The 21,427-nt window shown below is 47.6% G+C and overlaps 1 protein-coding gene across 1 annotated transcript; it reads right to left on the bottom strand.

Moving 5' to 3' along the window:
* Positions 1–6,664: 6,664 nt before the first annotated feature.
* LOC121097601 (probable G-protein coupled receptor 83) lies at positions 6,665–20,990 on the bottom strand. The gene is made up of 4 exons (XM_040614736.1): positions 13,477–20,990; positions 11,491–11,616; positions 9,242–9,375; positions 6,665–8,721 (listed from the first exon to the last, which is right to left on the bottom strand). Exons 1-4 carry the CDS (start codon positions 13,852–13,854, stop codon positions 8,097–8,099), a joined length of 1,263 nt encoding a protein of 420 aa, XP_040470670.1. The 5' UTR covers positions 13,855–20,990; the 3' UTR covers positions 6,665–8,096.
* Between the last annotated feature and the right edge of the window lie 437 nt (positions 20,991–21,427).

Consider the following 21,427-nt stretch of genomic DNA (forward strand, 5'->3'; position numbering starts at 1 on the left):
GGAGAGACTTTATGTCAGAGTACAACAATGGATACCGTCAACATTTGGTTCAACTTCCCCGGAAATCTGTGACCTCCCTTGTCTTTTTTGGAAGAGTTCAAAATTTTAAGTTCAGTGTATCAGTGGTATTTGATACACTGCTTTGGCTGACCATTGCGATTTAGCCGTCAAGACCTATTTTTAGTCATATGAATAACGAAGAACTTTTGGAGTGGATCCTGAAATGTCCTGAGACTCAACAAGGATGTGATAGTGGCGCTCAGCGGAGCCTACTTGCAAGTGCTTTATTTGTTCGTTTGCACAGTGCCTTTTATCCCAGTGTTTGTAGTGAGTCACATTTCCTCTGCCCACCACTTCCTTGTAAAAAGTATGATAATAATGAGGTACTCTTTTGCAGAGTTGGTATTCAGCATAAGTCCAGGAAGTTAAGCTTTTCTATTGATTGTTTTCTATGGTGGTGAGCACAAAAGCCTCTGCCAAAGTCCCTCTGCCAGGCGGGCTGGTTAGGATCTGTCAGTGAACTGTTCTGAACACAATTGCTCCGCTTCCTCCGCTGATCTGTGCTCTCACTTCTGGGAACTCAGGACTGACTGCAGTTACCCAGCTGGGTTGCATTTGGACTCAAGGTCAGGCTACCTTATCTTATTTAATGTGCTCTTTTAATGGGTACAGAGCTCCTCAGATGTATATTATGTCTGAGGCCCAACAGATCTCTGCCAAGGCAGAGGGCAAAGCACCAGAATTACAGCACTGGCTGTGATTAGCAGCGAGAAATTTAAACTGAGACACATCCCTCAAAAAGGAAGGTTGGCTGGGTTATCGGGACCTTGGATTTCTTGAGTCACAGGTGAACTTCCAGGGACATGCATGCACTCACAGAAATAATCCTTTACCGTATATTGATAATCTCATCTCCTATCGTTGATGACCAAAATGCTCCAAATAGGTGCCCGAGTATGTGTTGTATTTCTCAAGTCTCCGATTGTATTTTGATATGATTTTTCAGATTCTCTGAGAAAACCCTCTTCATTCAAACTGCTACAGCAGTGCTGAAAACCAGCAGTGTAACGAGGGTTGTGTGTCTGATAGTCTTCATCCTATTTTCCATTGCCAAAGCAGCTCGAAAATGAATGAAGTTGCCCATCTCAGGTCATGATTTGGAGGACAGGCTTGTTTCCAGCCTGTGACATCCCTTGCTGGCTGCTTCTGCTGTCATACCGGACACCCCAGGGGAAGGCAGCAGCAGGACCACAGCTCCTGGGTGGGGCTAGCACCAAGGGAAGCTCTTGAGCATCTGTGGCAGTAACCCAGTTACTGGCAGTTACAGTTACTGGTGGCTACACCTGCCACCCAGAAGCTGGCAGTGGGCTGCCGGGTGGCACGTGTAGCACTCGATGTTTATGTTGACTTCTCCTGCCTCTGCAATGCCGTGTCAGTCATACCCCTGTCTAACCTAAGACAGCAATGCCCCGCTGAACACCCGTCAGTCTCGAGGGGACAATTCCAGCACCACTTGGCGAGTTGCGCAGCAGAGCTATTGTGACAGGTTACCTGCATCCGCGCAGCCTGGGGATGAAGCTGGCAGGACCACTGCTGCTTTCAGCCGGCATGCTGGCAGCCCTTCCACCGGCCCTTCCAAGGGGTTCTCAGGGCGGGGGGCATGGGCCGGCAGGCTGCCCTGGGACAGGCACCCACGGCAAGTGCATGTCTGTGTGCGCATCTTTCCCCTCGCAGAGCATGAGCGAGTGACGGCCAGTGACACATGCTGATGGAAATGCTTCCAGTGCAGCTCATGCAACAACATACCTGCCAGGCCCAAGAGTTCCTCCCACAGATACCAGTGCCCCTTCACCATGTTATTGCAGTCCTTAGAGTCCCCGGCCCCAGGGCAGCGCTGGAGCCAGCTATCAGCCCTGATGACCTCTGGGGGGAGGAAGCAGGTGGAAGCAGGTGCTGGTGGTTGGGTCCTCACCCCCCCATCACTGAGAGCACTTCCAGCTGCTGCAAAGCTGGGGGTGTAAAAGTTATTCCAGGACTTGCCCTTCTGTCTGAAAAGCATCTTTCATCCTCGCTACAGTTGCAGCGGAGTGCTCCCAGATGCTGCAAGGTGGGGTAGGTGCAGACCGTGAATCCCCCCCATAGCCAGGAGAAGGGCAGCCAGACCCCCCTGATGCTGGGAGCGCAGGACGGCAGAGCCTTGGCCAGCAGGCAGCTACATGCTCACACCATGAAGACTTCTGAGGTTGAACACTGATTCCCTTTGCTCTTGGAAAAGCAGCAAAAGGCATTTACTACCAAAGACTTGAGCGTGAGCAGGAAGCTACAGGAATAAAAAGAATCTTGGGTGATTTTCATTAACAGTGAGTTCTCAAAGCCACTTAGATCCTCAGAGTGTTTTTTCTCCCCTTTGGACTCTGTGCACTTTAAGCACAAGTATGATTTCATGGAGCAACATTTTTGTTACCTCGTCTCTGATGCTTTTTGCTTTTTCTCGGTGCCACACAGCTCTGACATGCTTGACACGGCAGTGGGTGGGTGCCCAAGAGGGACCCACTCTCATCCCCACACAGTCACTTGCAGCCTGGAGATGCTCCAGGGATTTTTCTCCACCCTAAAAACTAATAGAACATTTGGACTAAATGGAAAAGTTAAAATATAACACAAACATTTTTCTGAAGTAGGGATAACAGGGAAAAAGAAGCAAGCAGCTTCCTTCTCTCTAACACGCCACAAGAAAACTTTATTTATGTAGTTCTTTAGTAGGAGGTACAGGAGTATTACTGGGAACATCCTGAAACTCGCTGTCATTCTGTTTAGCGATGCCGGCTGTTGTGCTTCTCGGTGGCTCTAACTTAGAACCAGTCATCAATTATTAGTATCTCAGCTCTGGGTTTCATGGAACCTCTAATGTAGATGGGACCTGCTATATTTTCATGCTTATTTAAGACAAAAATTCCTTTGGGAAATAAGGTGCCAAGTGAGCTTTGAATCAGAAAGGCAAAGCCTACAGAAATTACTTCCACGCCACTGCATTTGCACTCCTGCATTTGTACTACATCAGCTCCTTCTAAAACAGTTTTGCATCAAGGTCATGCAGAAAGGGAGTGGTCCTTACTCTGCCTGAGCCACCCTCTAGTACAAACAGCTGGACAAAATGCTGTGGCTGTGATGCTGGGTGGAACTCAGCCTCATCATTTGGTGTCCGTGTTAACACCACTGTATTCAGTGACAAAGTATTTACATACATCAGACCCCCCTCAAGAAGGGAGTCCTGTGACCCTCCTGGAACTGCATGAGGCTGCTCAAAGCTGGTTAAATGATTTGCAGCTTTGAGTTCATTGTTCTGCTTGTGACGTTGCTTTAAAAGGAGAGAGATAAGAAACAGCTTTTCACACATGACAACAATATATTATTTTCTTTTGGTATAGTTGCTTAATTTTAACACTTTAACACTGAAGGGTTATTTTAATGTAGATGTAGGGTGCTTTGTATTTGGCATATTGCTTTTTTCAGTAGGTTGTGGAGCTGGAAATTGATGTGGCAACTTCAGTAACTGGGTTACCTGTCTGAAACTTTGCTATCATACTTCCAGCTTTGCTCTGAGACCAGGTCTTGCATGACCACACTGTGTGTGTTGTTACCAAGCAGTTCCTTTCAAACAAGCATGATTTCATTAACCAGTTTCAAAGAAGTGTGACAGAGGTGGAGCAGCCTCAGCAGTGTACGTGTCCTGCCCTGTTTGCTCGGTGGCAGGTGAGGGGGAGAGCGAGGTCCCCAGCATGGGGAAGGGGACCCATGAGATGGCTGAAGATCCTGGCAGGAGCACTTGGGAGGAATGCGTGAGAAATCAGGATGTGCTTCTGTTCATGGAAGTGTTTACTGGAGAATAAGAATTAAATTCCAGTTAGATGTGCCATGCTCCTGTCTGGACTGAGGCACCCAGGCGAAGAGAAGTGCTGCTGAGACCAACTATTTACTGCATGGAGCTGCAATGAAATGCATGGGAATGAAACAGCATTTATAGCCAGCACATGTCCATGGCTGACTCCTCATCTGCATAATCACAGCTCTGCCTTTTACAAAGGGCTTTTCATGCTGAAAGATGTCAAAACACATGCAGACCTGTTTTGGTCATGGTTTTGAGACTGTCGGAGGAGCAGTCTATGCCTACTTGTTAACCCCCTTGTAAGAGGGAATATCCCCCTTTCAAAAGTTGAAAGTTACGCAAAACCCACAGCAAAGAGAAGGTCCTAAACAAGATATTTTATTTGGCTGTTATCACCCCCCCAAAATTGTTGGTGAATCAAAGGCTGTTGTATTACAAACATATGGAAATTTTAATAGAGCTCATATTAAAACAAGAGCATCCAGTGGCAGGTAGCATATAATGACTGTGAAATTTGCCAGATGTTCATAGAAATGTAAGCTTTTGACAATCACCTTGAGGAAATAATTTTTTTTTAAGTCAGCTCAACAATGCCAGACTGCAGACTCTTACTGAAGAAAGCGCTGCTTGTGTAAGGATTAGCACAGGATGTGCAGTTAGGAAACGAATTCGGGTTTCCATCTGGGAGCAAATTGTCCCTTAGAGAAACCTTGCCAGACGCAGGAGATCTCTGCACGCCCGCTGCTGTCACACAGGCAGGTCCTGCATTTGACCTTGCTGCACGCTGGGCATCCCTCTGTACAAAGGCCGAAGGAACCCAGACCCAGCTTGCTGTCCTGCTAAACAGATGAGTAGCAAGAACAGGCTCCGTTAATTTTGTTTCAGAGTAATGAGTTTAGCAGTTCTCTGGGAGTGCATTGGGATGTACATGCAAACTGCATTATTTAGGTTTCCTGATGTAAAAAGAACATCTGAATGAGAAGCTGTTTCATTGTTTCATTGAATTACTCACCTTAACAATGTTGTATTTGAGTTTGTGGTTTGTTTGTTTTTCTTAACAAAAGACATCTTGTTTATAGAAACTCTCCAGACACTTAAATTATGGAAATGCCATTTGCAGTGGTATGAATTCCAAGTTTTCCAGACAGTAACAAGCCCAGGGTAGTAGTAGTATCAGGTTAATGCAGATATTTACTTGTAACATAGAATGAAAGACTCGGATGCCTGCCTCCACTGTGCCAGCTCCATTCGCATCTCTGCTTACTCCTCTTTTTTACTGTAAACAAAATAAAGATTCACAAGGTAAAGCACACGTGTTAAACACATTTCTTGTAGGTGAATCAGAGGCTTGGGTGCTTGTTCTCTGAAGAGATTTCTCTAATTCAGTTTCCTCCCCTAAGCGCATCCTTCTGCAGAGTGATTCCTGCAAACACATGGCTGAGGCGGCCGATCGCTGTTTGTAAGAGGGGAGCGTTTACTTGAGGCATTGGCTTTGGAAATGCAGGTGTGTTTTGCAGTATCTGAAGGCACATGAGCTCTCTGTTCCTTGCCTGGTGTGCTTCTGTCCTCTCTCCTTCCCCCAACTACCTTAGAAAGAAACAAGATTCCTGTTTCTCTTACTCTTTCCTCAGCTTCACAGTTTTTTTCAGATGCAAATACTTTTTCTGGTCACAATACCTTTGTACCTATGAAAGCATCTTGATACCCAGATTTGAATAGTCTTTCACTCAGGTTTGCAACTGTAGCAAACTACCAGTGGAAATGCCAAACTGTAGAAGTGTAGCGAGTATTATTTTGCATAGGAAGGATGAAACTTATTTTCCTTTCACTGTCTTTTGAGGCTAAAACCTTTGCAATTACAAAGGCTGAGCCAGTGCTGAATGGACACAAAGAAATAGATTATTCTTTTCAAGGAAGAGAAAGATGTGACTTTGGTGAATTTTCACAGCCATTGGTTTGAAGCTGGCCACATGCTCCTGCTTGATATTTCTCCCTGCTGATCAAAATCCAGCTCTGAAATGCTGGGGCTGCTCCCACCGTGACCCATCAGACAGCAGCTGCCTGCACCCGCTGTGCAGGCACCGCACGCCGAAGCACCCACGTGCCGAGGAATCTCGGCTATTTCCTTACGTACCCGGAGCCGCTTCTGGGAACAGGACAAACCTGCTGAAAGCCTTCCATCACCCCTCAGAGCAGCAGGAATGCAAGTATCAGTATTTGAGGCAATTGCTGTGGCGCTTTATCAGATGCTCGGTTTTACTGAGCAGGAGAGTGCGTAGGGGTTTACGGACAGAACTCTTGTCTAGTGCCATCTTTTCCTGTCTCCCACCTTTTGGTTTTAAAACTGCAGATCCATCCCGCAGACGCTGAGCTGCGGTGCAGGTTCCACTCAGGCAGAGCAGGGTGCCCGGTCCAGCAGCTGCCAAGCAGCTGGCGCTGCTGCCTGGTGGCTTTGCTCCGGGACCGCAGGCAAGACGGGCTGACCCACCGGGGTGGGCAGCTGCTCCGACAATGAACCCACGGAGGACACAGGTCTTGAGGACTGGTAAAAATTAAAATATTACTGAAACTGAATTTAGACTTGAAAGAAATGTTGATTAACAATGTTAAAACATAGCAACATATGGTTTTCTTAGGAAATAGAATGATGCGACACATCCTTGAGGGAAAGCCTAGTGATGATAAGGAAACCCTCCGTGTATTGGCAGAACAGGCACCTCCTGGCCAGCAACCCTCAACACACCCCAGCAAGGCGATTCAGACTTCACCATCTCTGAGTTCTTGCATACGGTTTTTATTCTTAACCACAAAGTTTTTCATGGAATAGGTAGAGCGCCATATCTGAGTAGCATATTTGTGTGGATGTGTGAGCCCTGACATGAGCCTGCTACCCGCCCACCCTCACAGACAGAGTGAGACCCCCGGTTTGCTTGCCCACAGTGAGGCAGCGCTCCCAGTGCTAGAGAAACTGGTGGCAGCCCAGTTCCCAGCCCTGGCCTGCCAGCTGACCGCCCCGGATTTGGAAGGGGAGGGAGGGAGGCTGGTCTCCCACGTCCATCAGCCCCTGAGTGCCTCCTCCGGATGGACCCAACAGGCTGTTGTCACCCAGCCCGGGGGGCTGCCCTGAAGTCAGCCAGCCCAATTCGCTGGCACCAGTGGACATGACTGTCATGCTATTAAGACTGGTGTCTCCACTGGTACAAGCTCCATAAAATGATGTTGACTGTTAGCATTTGACTTCCAGTTTAGTATCTTGTATGTAGATAACAGAAATACATCAAAAAAGAAAGTAGAAATGGTACAAAGTACAAAACTGAAAAATTCTTCTGGAACCATCTCTGTCTAGTGGGTGGCTGGTGGTGTTTGGCATTAGTCCTTAGCAAACTGACAGGCAGTACGTTTTAAGAAAAGGCTGGTTCCCCAGCTAGCTAGCGCTTGAGAATAAGCTCACTAGGGCAATTTCTTTCTTGCCCACAGATTGCAGTATAAGTGGTGGTTTACAGTGACTACTAGTAATCCTTACAGAACAAAACAAGCCACTGAAAGAAGAACTCCTGTAAAAATGGAGTGAGGTTTTGCTGTCTTGCTTGTAAGCTGTCCTGCTGTTGTGATTTTTGAGCCATTTCCCCTCCAGCAGCAGCCTGGACATCCGCTGTGCTGCACAGCACGTGCCTGGGTGCAGGGAGCAGGCGCGCAGAGCTGCAGTGCTCCAGTGGCCGCAGGGCAAGTGGCTGAGGTATCACGGGTATAAATTTGAGAATGGCTATAAATGTTAATTCACTTCAAACAGGTGAAAAATAAATAAGAAGGAATCAATACAGTGTTTGTCTATGCATAAACAGCCATCATCAGCCTTTAAAACAATACACATCAGCTGGCCTGTGTGTACAATCAGCATAGGTTCCCCTTACTTGCTTAGGCTATGAAAGGCTCTGTGTGCTGTTAAAGATTTCTCTTTATTTTTGCTGACTGTTCTGATGAAAAATTCACTTTGCACCCCTCCTTCTGGAGCCCATGTGTGGGCAGTTCATCCCTGGAGATTTTTGAAAACCTGACTGGATGAGATCCTGAACAACTCAACTGAACATTAAGGGTAGCTTGCTTTGGGCAGAGGGTTGGGCTAGATGGTCTCCAGTAGTCCCTTCCAACTCCATTTTTCCCATGGTTCTGCAATTAGAACACAATGCTGCTTGGCCATCAGATGGAGGGCTTAGCTTTCTGCCACAATTGGCTGAACGCTGGATATGTCTGCCTTTGCAGAGTTCCTCTGGGAGGGTGCCCTTGCCTTCTGGCAGGTGCTGCCTCTTTTATAATGGCAGTTCTCAACCCAGGCATGCCTGAAGGGTGGGGAGACGGACCGCAGAGGATGGCTCTGGGCTGCACTCCTGCGCCGGCACACACAGAGCAAGGACTTCAGCTCAGACCTGAAGCTCTCATTCAGCCAGCAGTAAATGAAGGGGTTGTAGCAAGTGCTGCTCATGGCAAACCAGTGAAAAGCAAAGTACAGAGCGTTGCTGCTGTGGATGGCCCTACAGGAGATCAACACCACGTAGCAGTTCAGGGGGAACCAGCATACTGCAAACACAACCACCACCACCATCAGCATCTTCAGTGTCATTTTCTTTTTCCGTTGATGGGCATAGTATTGCTCCATGGTGAGGTCCCCAATGGCATTTCTCAGCCAGAGCTTCTTGGCGACCATGGTATATGTGATGGAGATCACAAGTAAGGGCAGGATGTACAACAGAACAAAAGTAGTCAAGTCCAAATACTTCCAGAAAAGATCAGCAGGAGGAGGGAAGCTGGGGAGGCAGACCATTCGTATTGTTCTGTTTCTGAAAATCAAAGACGGAAAGAACTGTCAGTTACACTACCAGATGCACACAACATCTGGAGGACAAACACTGCAGATGTTCCTACAAATTTCAGTAAAGGCACAGATAGCAGAACTCACTCAGTATTGTGGGCAAGTGCCACTTTCAATGGAAAATTTTGCTTTAGGTTTGACCTTTGGCCCCAGTGAAGATCCTCAGGAAAAGAAAGTAATGATCCATATAGACATCCATGTCCTCTAATGACAAAGAACACCTCTCTTCTGTGCCTGCCTCAGATTACAGGGCTGAAGCTCTGAGCCAAAATCAACTAGAAAACAAGCCTGAAAGCGATTCCATTGATTTTCATTGTCCTTTTGTGAGAAACACACTGCCTGCTCACAGGGAAGGAGGGCTCCCGTGCTTTCCCGTACTTTCTTTTTTAGTAACACAGGTGGAGAGATGTGTGCCTTAGAATCTGTGGGGTTTTGGTTAAGCTGCGTATGTCATAGTAAATAAAAAAAGCACCATGTAAACATCTTACCCAATATAAAATCTTGTCAAAGTCTGATAAATGGCATGAGGCAGTGAGAAGCAGACGGCCATAACCCAGATGATAATGATGCAAATCCCTCCTTTCACTATGGACATGCGTGGCTTGAGAGGGTGCATGATAACCTGCAGAGAACAACCAGTCCTGAGGATTTACAATGTCTTAAATGACAAAACCAAGCTGCAAGCTTTAGGAAAAGAAGAATGTATCTGTGCTTTATCCATGTCCAGGAGCAGGCATTTCACACTGATCACTGAGTAAGCATCAAATTGTGTGTGCGCTTTCCAGGACAGCGTGGGATGCTCAGCGTGGACACCAAGTGTGGCACAAGCTGAAGGCCAAGAGGCATTCTGGCTTGCACTATAGGGAGTGCAAAAAGTCTCCTAATTACTACAAACAAGGTCTCCAATAGAGATGGCAGCCACAGGGCTCACAACGTTCGGCATTTGGTGGAGGTGCAAGACAGAGTGATGCTCGAGAACCAGAGCTGGATGTAATCCTTGGCCAGCGCAGTGCTAACCAGCTTGGAGGCTGGTGTGATACTCACAGTTTACCCTGTGCAGTGCTGGCTATGACATGGTGTACTCCTTGTTTGCTGCTGCGCAGGGCTACTTTATCTGACAATGTCTTGGACACTCTCTGAGCCTCACATTGTGGTTTGAAGCAGCTCTGCGGCCCTCCGGTATGAAAAGGCAGAAAGGAGAGACTCATCTTACAGCACTTAAGAGTCTACGGGCTGGAAAATGCGAAGAGTTGTGCGAGTATGAAGCAGTACTGCTGGCCTCATGCCCTGAGCAGTGTCACCCATCAGCTTGAGTTCAGAGATCATCATGATGGTTAGATATCTGTTGAGTGACAGGAACTATGGGTGATTATATTAGGCAATGAAACAATAATTAAAAATAGACCTATCATGTCATCCAAGTGATCTCTTGGCTGATGAAGTCTTTGGTATTTTATGCATGTCTTTTCTAGTCTCATTATAACTATCTACTTAATCAAGCTTCTACAACTCCCCTGGAGCATCTGTCTGCTGTGGTACCTTTCAGGACAAGCAATATTTTTAGAGGCAAGTGTTGATTTCTCTTTTCTCAGTGGCTTCTCCTTACTTCTGCTCTTATCTCTTTGGGCCATACAAGCTCATTCCAGTTCTGAGGAACCTTCTTCACTGAATTTAAAGGCAGATACTGTGTTTGCCCTTAATTAAACAAACACTTCTTGATACCTAGCCATGCTTTGCAATCAATGCAGAATCTACTGATTAAAACGAATCATTATCAAAATGCTTTGCTTTCAGGAGCTACAGTGTTGCACACAGCATGGGCAGGCTACCAAACCTCTTGTGGTAAACCAGACAGAAATGGATGATCTGTCCTCTGACTGTCACTGTAAGTTTCTGACACCAGATTGAGCACATCCCAGCCCATCAGAGTGGAATCTGTCATTGTTCTGAACTCTAGCCATGTCATCTATCATGTGAAACTGCTTTTCTGTAACAACTGTTTCAGTGACTCCAGCACTGCCAGAAAAATAGTCTGCCTGAGAGCGCACCTTGCAGGATCGGCTCCCCCAGTGCACAGCATTTACCCGCTTAAGCAAAAATTACAAACTGCATTACACTTTAAGGAAATCCTTCGGCTGGCTCTCATTGCTTGACCTGTAAGGCTTTCCTGGTTGGTATGTGCCAAAAAGTATCAGGGCAGGGGGATGGAGAGGAGAATTTCTCACCTGAACTGAATGTGCTAACACAGTTCTCACTGCTTCCAGTCCTAGGCATCACAAAGAGATGGAACAAGCCTAAAAACTGTACAACTCTTTGTAAATACATGCTGTGGGAATGCATTGGCTTGTTGGTGTTTGAACATCAGAATATATTCCTGCCATGCTTTCAGGGCTGTGCTCCATGGAGTGCCTGAGGTCGGCACGGGCCCCGGGAGACCTTATAGCTCAGCGCCCCGTGCAAAGCAGGGTCAGCCAGAGCAGGCTGCCCAGGGCTGCTTCTGCTTGGTTTTGGGGATTCTCCAAGGATGCAGACTGCACAACCTCCCTGGGCAGCCTGATCCTGTGTCTGATCACCCTCGCTGTATAAAACCACAATTTTTTTGTATACCACTATGAAAGCTAGAGTTCCTTCATTCCCAAAACAATGCAGGTTGCCAGGTACTGGGATAGAAAGGTGAAAAAAATATGTATTTACTGCCTTGTTTTCTAGCCAACGCAGGGGTGATGTTATCACTTACCTGATGCCGATCCAGGGCTATGGCAGCAAGGGTCAGCACAGACACATGAACTGAGCAGTACTGAACAAAGCGGCTGATGTGACACATCAGCTTCCCAAAAACCCAGGTACTGCTTACAAACCGCGCCTGAAGAACAGACAAAATTGGATTAGAAAGTCTGTGATATCTGAAGAGTAGCAAATAGGCTTCCCAGGAGTATGGTAAGGAAGAAATGCTTTAATATAGTTTCCATATGCTTTGCAGATGCATTATACTCAGTTTTTCTCGAGAAACAGTGACTATGCATGAGGCTGTGAAACAGGTGAGATTTACTGTACTGTGCAAACAAACCCGCTTGAGTAGTGCTTGTTGTATGTGTGTTTAACATGCACGTGTACATATAATGTGGCCCTATTGGAAAATGTAAAGAAATCAAGAAAGCCCCTTGATAAGGCTCTGCAGGGAAAACCAGCAGCTTGCCTCCTTAAAAACAGTTGCACGTTTGAATTTGTGGACGCTGGAAGTTGCATGGGTTCAAAACTCAGTGAGGGAAATTCATAGAAGAAAAAATCATTGAGGGCACTGAAGTAGCGAGGTAACACCTTAGAGGTGGGGACGGCCTGTCTGTGGAGCATCCCTGCCTGCCCCTGCCTGTACAGTTCCTGGGGTCTGCAGGGACCGTCTCCATGCGGGCGTGAATCCAGGAGCTGGTGGGGGTGGGGGTGGGTGTTGGAGCCCCGGCATTCCGTATGAGTGCCCAGGGAGGTGTTACTTATTGTGGCTTTTCTGCAGAGGACATTCTTCCAAGTAATCGTTGTCTCACTCGCTTGTCATTCCTGACTATGCAATATTTATTCCAAATTAATGTAAATCATTATGGAAGCAGATTAAGCTAACTTGAAATAAAGCACATCTATTACGAAAGATCTGTCCACACAGAAAACTAGTGAAGACTAGCTAATCTGTTTTCAATCCATCTATATTAATTTCCCTATAGAGACAACTCTAGTAGTAACGACTCTGTCACTGGATGCCTAGCACCGTGCTGTTTCTTTGAAGCTGATGTAGAGCTGTTTCCTAGGAGAGATTACAGTTATTTAATCACTTGTGCCTAATGTGTGACTACTGTTGTGCAAACACACCAGAGGGCACTCTCCTTTCCCTGAACAGATCCCGGTATGCAAACGCCGTCAGAGGAGGGCAGAGGAATCACACCAAAGCAGCAGAATCAATTTAAGAAAAGGTGAATTCGAACTGACAGTTCAGCAACTGCTTTTAGAAGGCAGAAGAACACTACAGACAGCTCTGGGCAAGGACTGAAGCAGGAGTATTTAGGATCTTTTGGACCAGAGGTCTGTCAGCTTCTGCTATACGGAGTCTACTTAGACATTGTGTATAGATTATGACAGTGGGGCAATAAATCAATCTGTTCCTCTCACCTCATTCTTTTAAATTTTTTTATGTCTCATATTATTTAGTAACTGAATATAAAAGTGCAATCAGCCCCAAGAAGCACAGTTTGTAGCACCCGAGGAAGAGGTATGCCAGGCTGACAGGGCTCAGCACAGACCTAGCAGTTTCACCCTCACAAGGACCAACCTCATTTGCATCATTTCTGCAGGAAATTGGCAGTTAATTGGACTTCCTACTGTCAAACTTGTCCCTGCTTCCTTCCTCATCAAAAGGGCTTCAACATCCGTGCCTTGCCACCTTTCTGGAAGAGGAAGGAAAGCCACAGTGGAGCGGTGCCTGCCAGCAGCATGGCTAGGGGCACAAGCCCACCAGTTCTGCTTGCCGAGCCCTGCCTGCGTGCGAGGGCTGTCGGGGACGGGGACGGGGGGCGGGGGGGGCGCACGTCTCTGGCTTCTCCGGGAGGCAAAAGGAGAGAGGAGGGGAGCCAGAAAGAAACTCTGCATGTTAGCCTGTTACTGGCCCATTCAATACATGGGTACACAGCTGACAGGCACACACAGACACCAGCAAAACACAGAGAAGCTGAGTGCTCACCAGCGTGAAGGGGGTGTTCAGAATGGTGATCATCACGTCGGCAACAGCCAGGTTCACGATGAAGAGGCTGGTGGCAGAGTGCATCCTTTTGTTCTTGATCACCACGTGGCACACCAGGACGTTGCCGAAGAGCGAGATGCAGATGATCACAGAGTAGGCTACTATCAGCAGCACCTTCACCATCCGGCTCTGGGACTCGCCCTCGTACTTGGTCCCGCTGCCAAAGTCTCCCAGGTCCTCCAGGTCCAAATCACTGTGGAAGAAGGATTGGTTAGGGAAACTGTACAGTGTAGAGAAGAAGTTGGTCGTGTTGTGATTCTCTGCTCTCCAGAAGGGCTTGGAGATGTACTGCAAAGGGAACCACGTGTGCCTGCTCATGGCTTAGGAAGCAGAGCTCCAGCGCTGCCCACGTCCCCAGGCAGGCTGCACGTTCCTATCTGCCCTTCTTCCTGGCAGCTCAAGTGCTGAAGTCAGTAGCTGCAGGAGGAAACACACACACTTTCATTTTAAAATCTGCCCCGTGGTTGGAAACTACATAAAAGAGTTGATAAATGGGTCCTTCTTGCTGTGCTGATTACATGTGAGCTTTGCTTCGGGGACTCTCCAGCTGCTGTCCTTTTTCAGTCTCATGTGCCCTACATACAGAAGCTGATTCGGATGCTGAAATATCAGAGATCCCAAAACGCTTTCTCTCTGCACCTAGGGAGAAATCCTAGTGAGTATTTCCTTTTGGGCACTGTTCTGCTTCTCTCCTGCAACTTCTTCTTGGAAATCTGCTTTATTGGTTTCCCACATAGTCCTTCATCTGTCACATTTCTGTTTCCCAAGAGTTTTCACAGCTTGTCAGAATCAAAAAAGCAAGGGCTGCTGTTCCCTTTACTTTCCATCCTCAAAGTATCTCTGAGCTATGCGCCGGAGCAGCTTTGCTCAGAGGCTGAGTGGTCCCTGCTTTCCCTGTGATATATACAGCTGCCAGATGACAACCACGCACGGAATAGCCAATAGCATATCTCTCCCTAGCTTATCCCAACATACTGCAACCCCACGCAGACGATGGGAGAGTCTGACGTGCAGATCTAGCTGAGCAGCAAAACAGAGGAGGAGTGGATGTGCCCTGATCTTCCCTGGCTCCTCTCTCCTCCTCTCGCCTTCTGGGTACCCGGCACAGCAGCTGCCTGGAGTGAAGCATCTTTACTGATTTGCAGCATTTGTATTTCTCTGCGTTCCAGAGTTGTAGCAGACAGAGAATGTCTGAGGATTTCTGCCTCCAGAGACCTCCCAGCTTTGTGCTCGCCACTGGCCCCTTCTCACTGTCCCATGGTGTGGAGGTCAGTGTAAAAACTGAAACACAACCTGAAGATGAGGACAGAAATTTCAGGGTTCTGCTGGGTGCCCAGGGAGGCTGCTGCCGCAGCCCAGCCCTCTGTGTGCTGAGCCAGGAGCGGGGGCAGAGCAGCAGCGTGGGTGGAAGCCCCTTCCCTTCTCCTTCCCTCCCTTTGCAGACACTGCCACTTGCAGAGCAGCTTCGGGCTCCAAGCTCAGAAGCAAAGAGCCGCTCTGGGCTACTCTCCTGCAGCGCTCCCGCAGCACTGGCTGCTGGGCGGCTTGGGGGCTGAGCAGGGAGGGGGCAGGTTTGCAAATGGAACAGGAAGCAAAAGTCACCTTCCTGTTTTTGACAAACTCGGCATCCCAACATTCACTTGGAGACACAGAATGTCATCTTTTGCTGTAAGTGTTTTCATCGTGCGTGTCTTCAGAGATGTCACCAGGCTTCTCTGCCCTTCCTCAGCACCCCAGACCCCTTTTTGCTTGAGGCCCACAGCTGGCCCATACCTGCACTCTGCCCAGGGGCTGAGCCAGGCATGCCACTGGGTCAGGGCACGAACCAGCAAGCGGGCTGTTTCATCTTTTTCTTCGTAGCGTAAGGATGCCAATTAGCTCAGGCTTTTATCCAGAGGGCAGTAAATCACGTCCCTTAGAGCCGTAAAGGCAGAGGGCTGTGGCACGCATCACAGCAGAAGCAGGGCTCTTGCTGCTGAAGGAGGAATGGCAACCATTCCTGCCATGTCTTCTGGAGATGCAGGCTGTCAGAAACTGCTGCCGATGGCTTGGCAGTGAATGCCACCATGCACATATAGGCATATACATACACACACACCCTGTCTGACACAAATGTGCTCATTTGCCAGTGTTCCCTTCCATTTGTCATGCATTAGAAGGACAACTTGGCAGAGCAGCATTTAGATGCACATGCATAAACACGATCCTTTCCGTTGCCCCGTGTGCCAAAGGCATGATATTCCCATACTTCAGTATTCTTTGCAGAACTGTTTTATTCTGTCAAAGGTTCAAACACTTAAGCAATCACATGCTGGTTTGCTGCAGTTATTATCCACTCATGAACATTCTGAGCTGCTTCTAGCAGACTTCACTGTTCACCATGCATCATAATGCCTGTGCTGGCTCTTCTAAGTCAAACAGAGAACGCGAGGGAGAAACATACTTTTTCAAACACATCCAGCTGAATTGCACAGGGTCAGCCTTTGTTTCTATAGGAGATTTTTGACTTTCTCGCTTTCACACCACTTGAGTAAAAAATTTTTGGAACTTTTCATTTTCATGAATTGATTTAGCATTTTCATTTCTGGTGCTTTTTTTGTGTCAGAAAGAAATGTCAAATTGCTGAAACTTCAGCTGAGATGAAGCTCTATTCTCTGAATAGATCTAGTGTAGACCAAGTGTTACGAGGGCCAAAGAAATGGGCTGTACTATAAAAACTGAAATCCTTGTTTGCTCAGTAGTCTAGCAAATCTAAATACCAAAGAATCAAATTACTTAAAAAAAAAAAAAAAAAACCACATACATTTTGTTGTAGTTTGACAGGGAAAATAAGAAAAGGTCTGAACTTCCCAGTTAAAATTTTCACTCACCAGATACTAGTACCATGTTGTCGTGACTTGTATGTCACATCAGCATACTGATGTGACATCATGACTCAATTCCTGTCCCTGACCTCGTAAACGTACCTGGAATTTGACATGCACATTTTTAAAACATAAACTTGCACCTCACCAGTGCAGCTAACCCGGCTGCTGGGAGCGGCCAGGTCTGGCTCTGGAGGCTCATAGAGGTTTTGTCCCACTTGGGGACCTGAAAACACCAGATTATGAGCATTTTCACAGGTCATTGCAATGGTTCATTTTTCGTGGCATTTCACTTGCTCTTCACCTTTCTCGCTCAGTGCAGCCTCCCAGGACCGGTGACACAGGACAGCATCTGGATAGAGGCAAGGACTGCATTGCCTCTGCTCAGGAAGGCCACGAGCTGTTGGGAAGGAACCACTGATGTTGCGGGTTCCTGGCGTCTTCCCAGCACATGCCTGTGGGGACTTGTTCCTTTCTGACAGAGATAAGGCAGATAATTCAGAAGTCAGTTCCATCGTACAGTATGTAAAAGTGTCTGGGGTCAAGGCTACTTACCCTTGCTCCTTAATTTAAGCTAATTTTAAAGAAATGGCTTCCACAGGCAGGATTAATCTTCATGACTGGTCGGTACTTAACAATTAGCCAAACCGTACTAGCAATGGAGTCTTTCTCCCCACGCTGTATCTCCACAGGCTTAGCAGGTATATATATGAAAATGTTTGTCGCTGTCTGCACCCATGAAGATGTGAATAAAACATCTTCATTACTGGAGTACTGAGCTTGCAAAGCTGAACAAAATTGTCCCTACAGGTCTCTGCAGATTATTATGCTTCATATTTATGAGGTATGTAAAAACCTTATAAGAGGGCATAAGAGAAACACAGAGAGTACAAGGCCATTACATTATACATTTTCCTAATGCAGAAGTTCCCATCGGGCTCCAAAGGTGCATTTTTGGCTGCTTGTCCACGTCTCTGCCCATCCTTCTCTGAGCTCCGTTGCTGGTGCCAAGCACAGGCTGGCGGGGAAAGGCTGTGAGAGCTGCTCGAGAAAAGGTGCTGCTCTGAAGCTGCTCCCGCTTTTGAGCCATTCCTGCTTCAGAACATGTAGGGGAGCTCCCCGGAGCAGCCCGCAGGGACACCAGCCATGCCTCCGAGAGCACATTACAACAAAACCTAAAACAAGGTCTGCTGCCGCAATAATAAGATTTCTGGCTTGAAAAAGAAAATGTCTCCACTTTGCCATTCAGAGTAAAAAGCAACTGGAGTAGAAAGGAAGTTTCAGTGCTTGAGCCTTGTTCAGAGGGAGAAAATTCAACAGCTAAAATTCCCAAGCCTGAACGAGCTGAATGAGGAAAAATAAATTTAATGTGCCTGTTGCATTAGCCAGCCTTTTGAAAGAGTCCTGTTCCCTAGAGAAGCTAATTGTTTACACTTTTCTGTTTTAAATACAGGTTTGATAAACAACAGAAACAATGAGAGCTACATATTATCTCCTAATTTTTTTTCTTTCACTCTAAAGGTGGATTATAAATAACAGTTTGAACAGTCATTGGAAACCATGATCTGGGAACTTTTTCCTTTTTTTGTGTTTGCTTTAATGCACTGAGGACACTATTCCTCTTCATTCGCAGTGACTAGTGCTGCTTTTATGACTCAGAAAATGTGAGAAGAACGGGCACAGAAATCTTGCAGGACATTTCATGGACTTGATAATATGACTTAATAAATAAACCATGTTTACCAATAATGGAGTGAATACCCTAAGTAATGAATTAGACAAGGCAGCGCTGTAATTCAGGCAGATGCTAACAATTCAAAATCACAAATATATTTAACTTAGGGGCTGTTTACTGTGCAGAACAGCTTAACATCATGGCAATAGCAAAGCCCGCAGCAGACAGGGAAAGGCAGGCAAGATTTGGCACGCCTGGACGTGCTCAGCAGCGGCGTGCTGCCACCGTGCATGGTGCGGGGAGGGCCAGGGGGCCGGCAGCCTGCTGAGACCCTGCACCATGCCTGCCAGCCCTGCCGGCATGGCTGCAACCGCAACCACAGCTGGAAACAATGCTCCAAATGGCATCTGATTTAAAAGGCATTCAGAGCCCTTTTACCCCGTGAGGTAGTAGGTGTAGGTACACCGAGTGCTTTGGGGAACGCTTTTCCATGCGGGTACACCAAGGTTTGGCTCCTGGGGAGGAGGAGACCTGCACAGCCTGCAGCACTGGGCAACACGGTCCTATCTGTGCCTTCCTTCTTCCCCACTAACATTATTCACCACAGGCTTTCTCTTGTGTCCCCCTCTCGATATGTGAGCACCATTGCAGATACAACCCAACTTTTACAAAATGTTTTTACTAAGAGTGGACTTCTGGGTGAAATCAGAACATTTGCCACCCTGAAATAATAACAGCTGCTAACATATAAATTGGAAACACTCCCTGACAATTAACTCCTTCCATCTCTGCTTCATGGCTATAAAACTGACGGGTGTGTTTGGTGCAGATAAGGGTTATTTAGAGACTCTACAAAGTCCACAGTTTGATCTTTGCATTGTGAACACTTACAAGATTCAGTGCGGCCCAAAAACGGGACCCCCTTCTGTTAAGTGCAGCACCCCACGCCTCTTGTCAGAGCAGTTCAATTCAGACCTGGGCAGGATCCCTGCAGCTGTGACCTGCGAATGATCACACATCCTACCTGGCATCTGCCAAGCTGTCTCACCTACCAATCAATGCCCCGTTTAATTATGGGGACATGGAACTAGAGCTCTTCAATCATCTAGCATCAGTCAGGGAGCTGGCGGCAATGTCTTTGACTTTCAGGACAGGCAGTGGGGGGCTGGGGGCCGTGGAGCTGGACCTTGACCCACAGCCTCCCCCGGCAGAGCAGCGCTGCTCTGGGGAAGGGCAGCCCGACAGGCAACACTGGCAAACCTGGTGCAGAGGTGCTCTCAGGAAGGGAGGGGGTAGTGACTGCGGAGAATGGGGAGCGCTGAACTTCATGGTTGCTGTTGCCTGTGGTGACATACCATTACCCACTGCCAGTGTTACCTCCAGCACCGTCAAGGACCTGCTAAGAATCAAATAAGTGCCGCAGCATGAACAAGTGAACAACTTTGTTCTCCCATCTCAGCAACCTGCAGTAAAGAAAAGAGGCTTTTGGTAGGAAACACCTTACCGTATTCCTTCTTTGTTTCAAGTTCTTTCAGCCCCAACTGTCAGAGTGAAAGGTGTGTTTTAGTCATTGCTTTTACTAATTCTCCCTTAAATACGCTGAAATAAACAGCTGCAGCGCTGTCCTTCCACTCCCCTTTTCGTGCTTGGGCATTCAGGGTCACTCTGCTGCCTTCAGCATCACCCAGGCACGACACGAGAACGTCACATATGCAGGGACAGTCCATCAGTAGGTACTGCCCTGTGACTTCGAGGTTGGATGTCTGCAAGACAGAGGGAAATTATTTAAGACAGTTGAGCTATTTGGGCTGCCACTTCTCAGGGAGCCAGCAGGAGGTAAAGCCTGGCATCTCCCCCGTAACCTGCTCTTCCTACTGTAGGATTCTTGAACCAGAGAAGCCAAATCCTAGCTCAGCATGTGAACTCACAAACTCCTTTCCTGAAATCCTTATGCCCATTTACTCCCCTGTGACACCCACCAAGCTGCTTGGGAAAAAGCCTCTTCAAGGTGGGGGACTTCTTGCAGCACACAATTGTCCAAGAGCTTGCGCCGACTCACTGCAAATCTGCTGCAAAACTTTCCTTCCAGCTAATAGGGCTGAAGGGGAGACGGATGAATTTCTTTGCGCTACTGTTAATTGCATGTGAAATTGCCAGTTCCTTCTACCGTCAGGCTCGTCGACAGGTGCAGATGAGGCAGAGTCCACTATTAAGAAAACACATTATACGGAACAAGCTCTGCAGGAAAGGCAGACCTATTCCAGCCAATTATCTGGAATTGAAACGGATGCTGCTCTGGTGCACGGCGAGCCGAGCCAAGCTGGGCACTACGTCCTCGCCGGCACCCAGGCAGTGTGCAGAGGCTCAGCTCCCTGAATGGCAAGGCTCCTCTCGCATGCATTTGCATCTGCTCTCCCACCCGCTTTGGCCTCCACATTGCTGAGAATTACAACGCCTACAGCTCCGAGTGCTCCAGATCATGCCCAAGGGCCAATTCCAGCCCACCAGCCCCACGTGCACGGAGTGATCAGCGTTTTCCCTCTTGAAGCCAGGAGGCGACGGGCTGCCGGCTCAGCCGGGAGCATGGCTGGTGCCCACAGCCGTTTGCTCAGCACCTGGGGTGGGCTGGGGACCCTGGCCCACTGGCACTGCCGTGATGCCACTACTGCAGCCGCACCTGGCAGGGCTCGAGTTAACAGCCGTCCATACCCTCTTGCTTCTGTGGAGCAGCAGCACCAGTAAACAGGGTGATAAAAGAATCATGTAATGAGAAGATGCTCAGCCGAAAGGGAGTGTGTGGAGCACAGTTTGTTTAGTCATGCCAAAGTAAACTCACTAATTACTTTCAGGTCCTCCTTGAAGTGCTGTGCTTTCTTCCCAGTGGAATGAATTGCCCTGAGGTAAACAGACACTGTAAAACTTCAGTGTCATCCCCCACCCCCCACCCTGAGAACAAAAAATTATTCTTTGCGGGGAAAAATGTGAAAGAAAGTGCTGGGCACAGACTATCTGCCAATGTACATAACCAAACACACCCTCCCACCCCCCCAAAAACAGCATTTGAGCTTTTATTCTCACAGCTTTCCTGGGAGGCAGTGAAATACAATTCCCATTGAAAATAGGAAATATGATCTGCAGACAGAGGAAAGGCACAGATGATCAGAGGACCTGTGTGGGATTACCCAGAACACAGATGCCTGAGTTAGAAGCTGACAATGACTTCTTCGGATACTCTGGACCAGCCTTTCCACAGCGAAGACTGACACATAAGCAACCTGTTAAAACAGGCACTGTGAACCAATGCGGTGAGGAACTACATGACCTTGTGATCCAAACACTGTACAATCACAGG

The sequence above is a fragment of the Falco naumanni genome, chromosome 14 (genome assembly GCF_017639655.2).
Source record: "Falco naumanni isolate bFalNau1 chromosome 14, bFalNau1.pat, whole genome shotgun sequence".
NCBI lineage: Eukaryota > Metazoa > Chordata > Aves > Falconiformes > Falconidae > Falco > Falco naumanni.

Bases quoted from the DNA above. Each gene is read 5' to 3' on its own strand.
- LOC121097601 (XM_040614736.1), bottom strand. From the start codon at position 13,854: ATGAGCAGGCACACGTGGTTCCCTTTGCAGTACATCTCCAAGCCCTTC. The intron at 11,617-13,476 runs GTGAGCACTCAG...TCTGTTCTTCAG, and splicing joins TGAACACCCCCTTCACGCTG to GCGCGGTTTGTAAGCAGTAC. The intron at 9,376-11,490 runs GTAAGTGATAAC...TGTTCTCTGCAG, and splicing joins TAGCCCTGGATCGGCATCAG to GTTATCATGCACCCTCTCAA.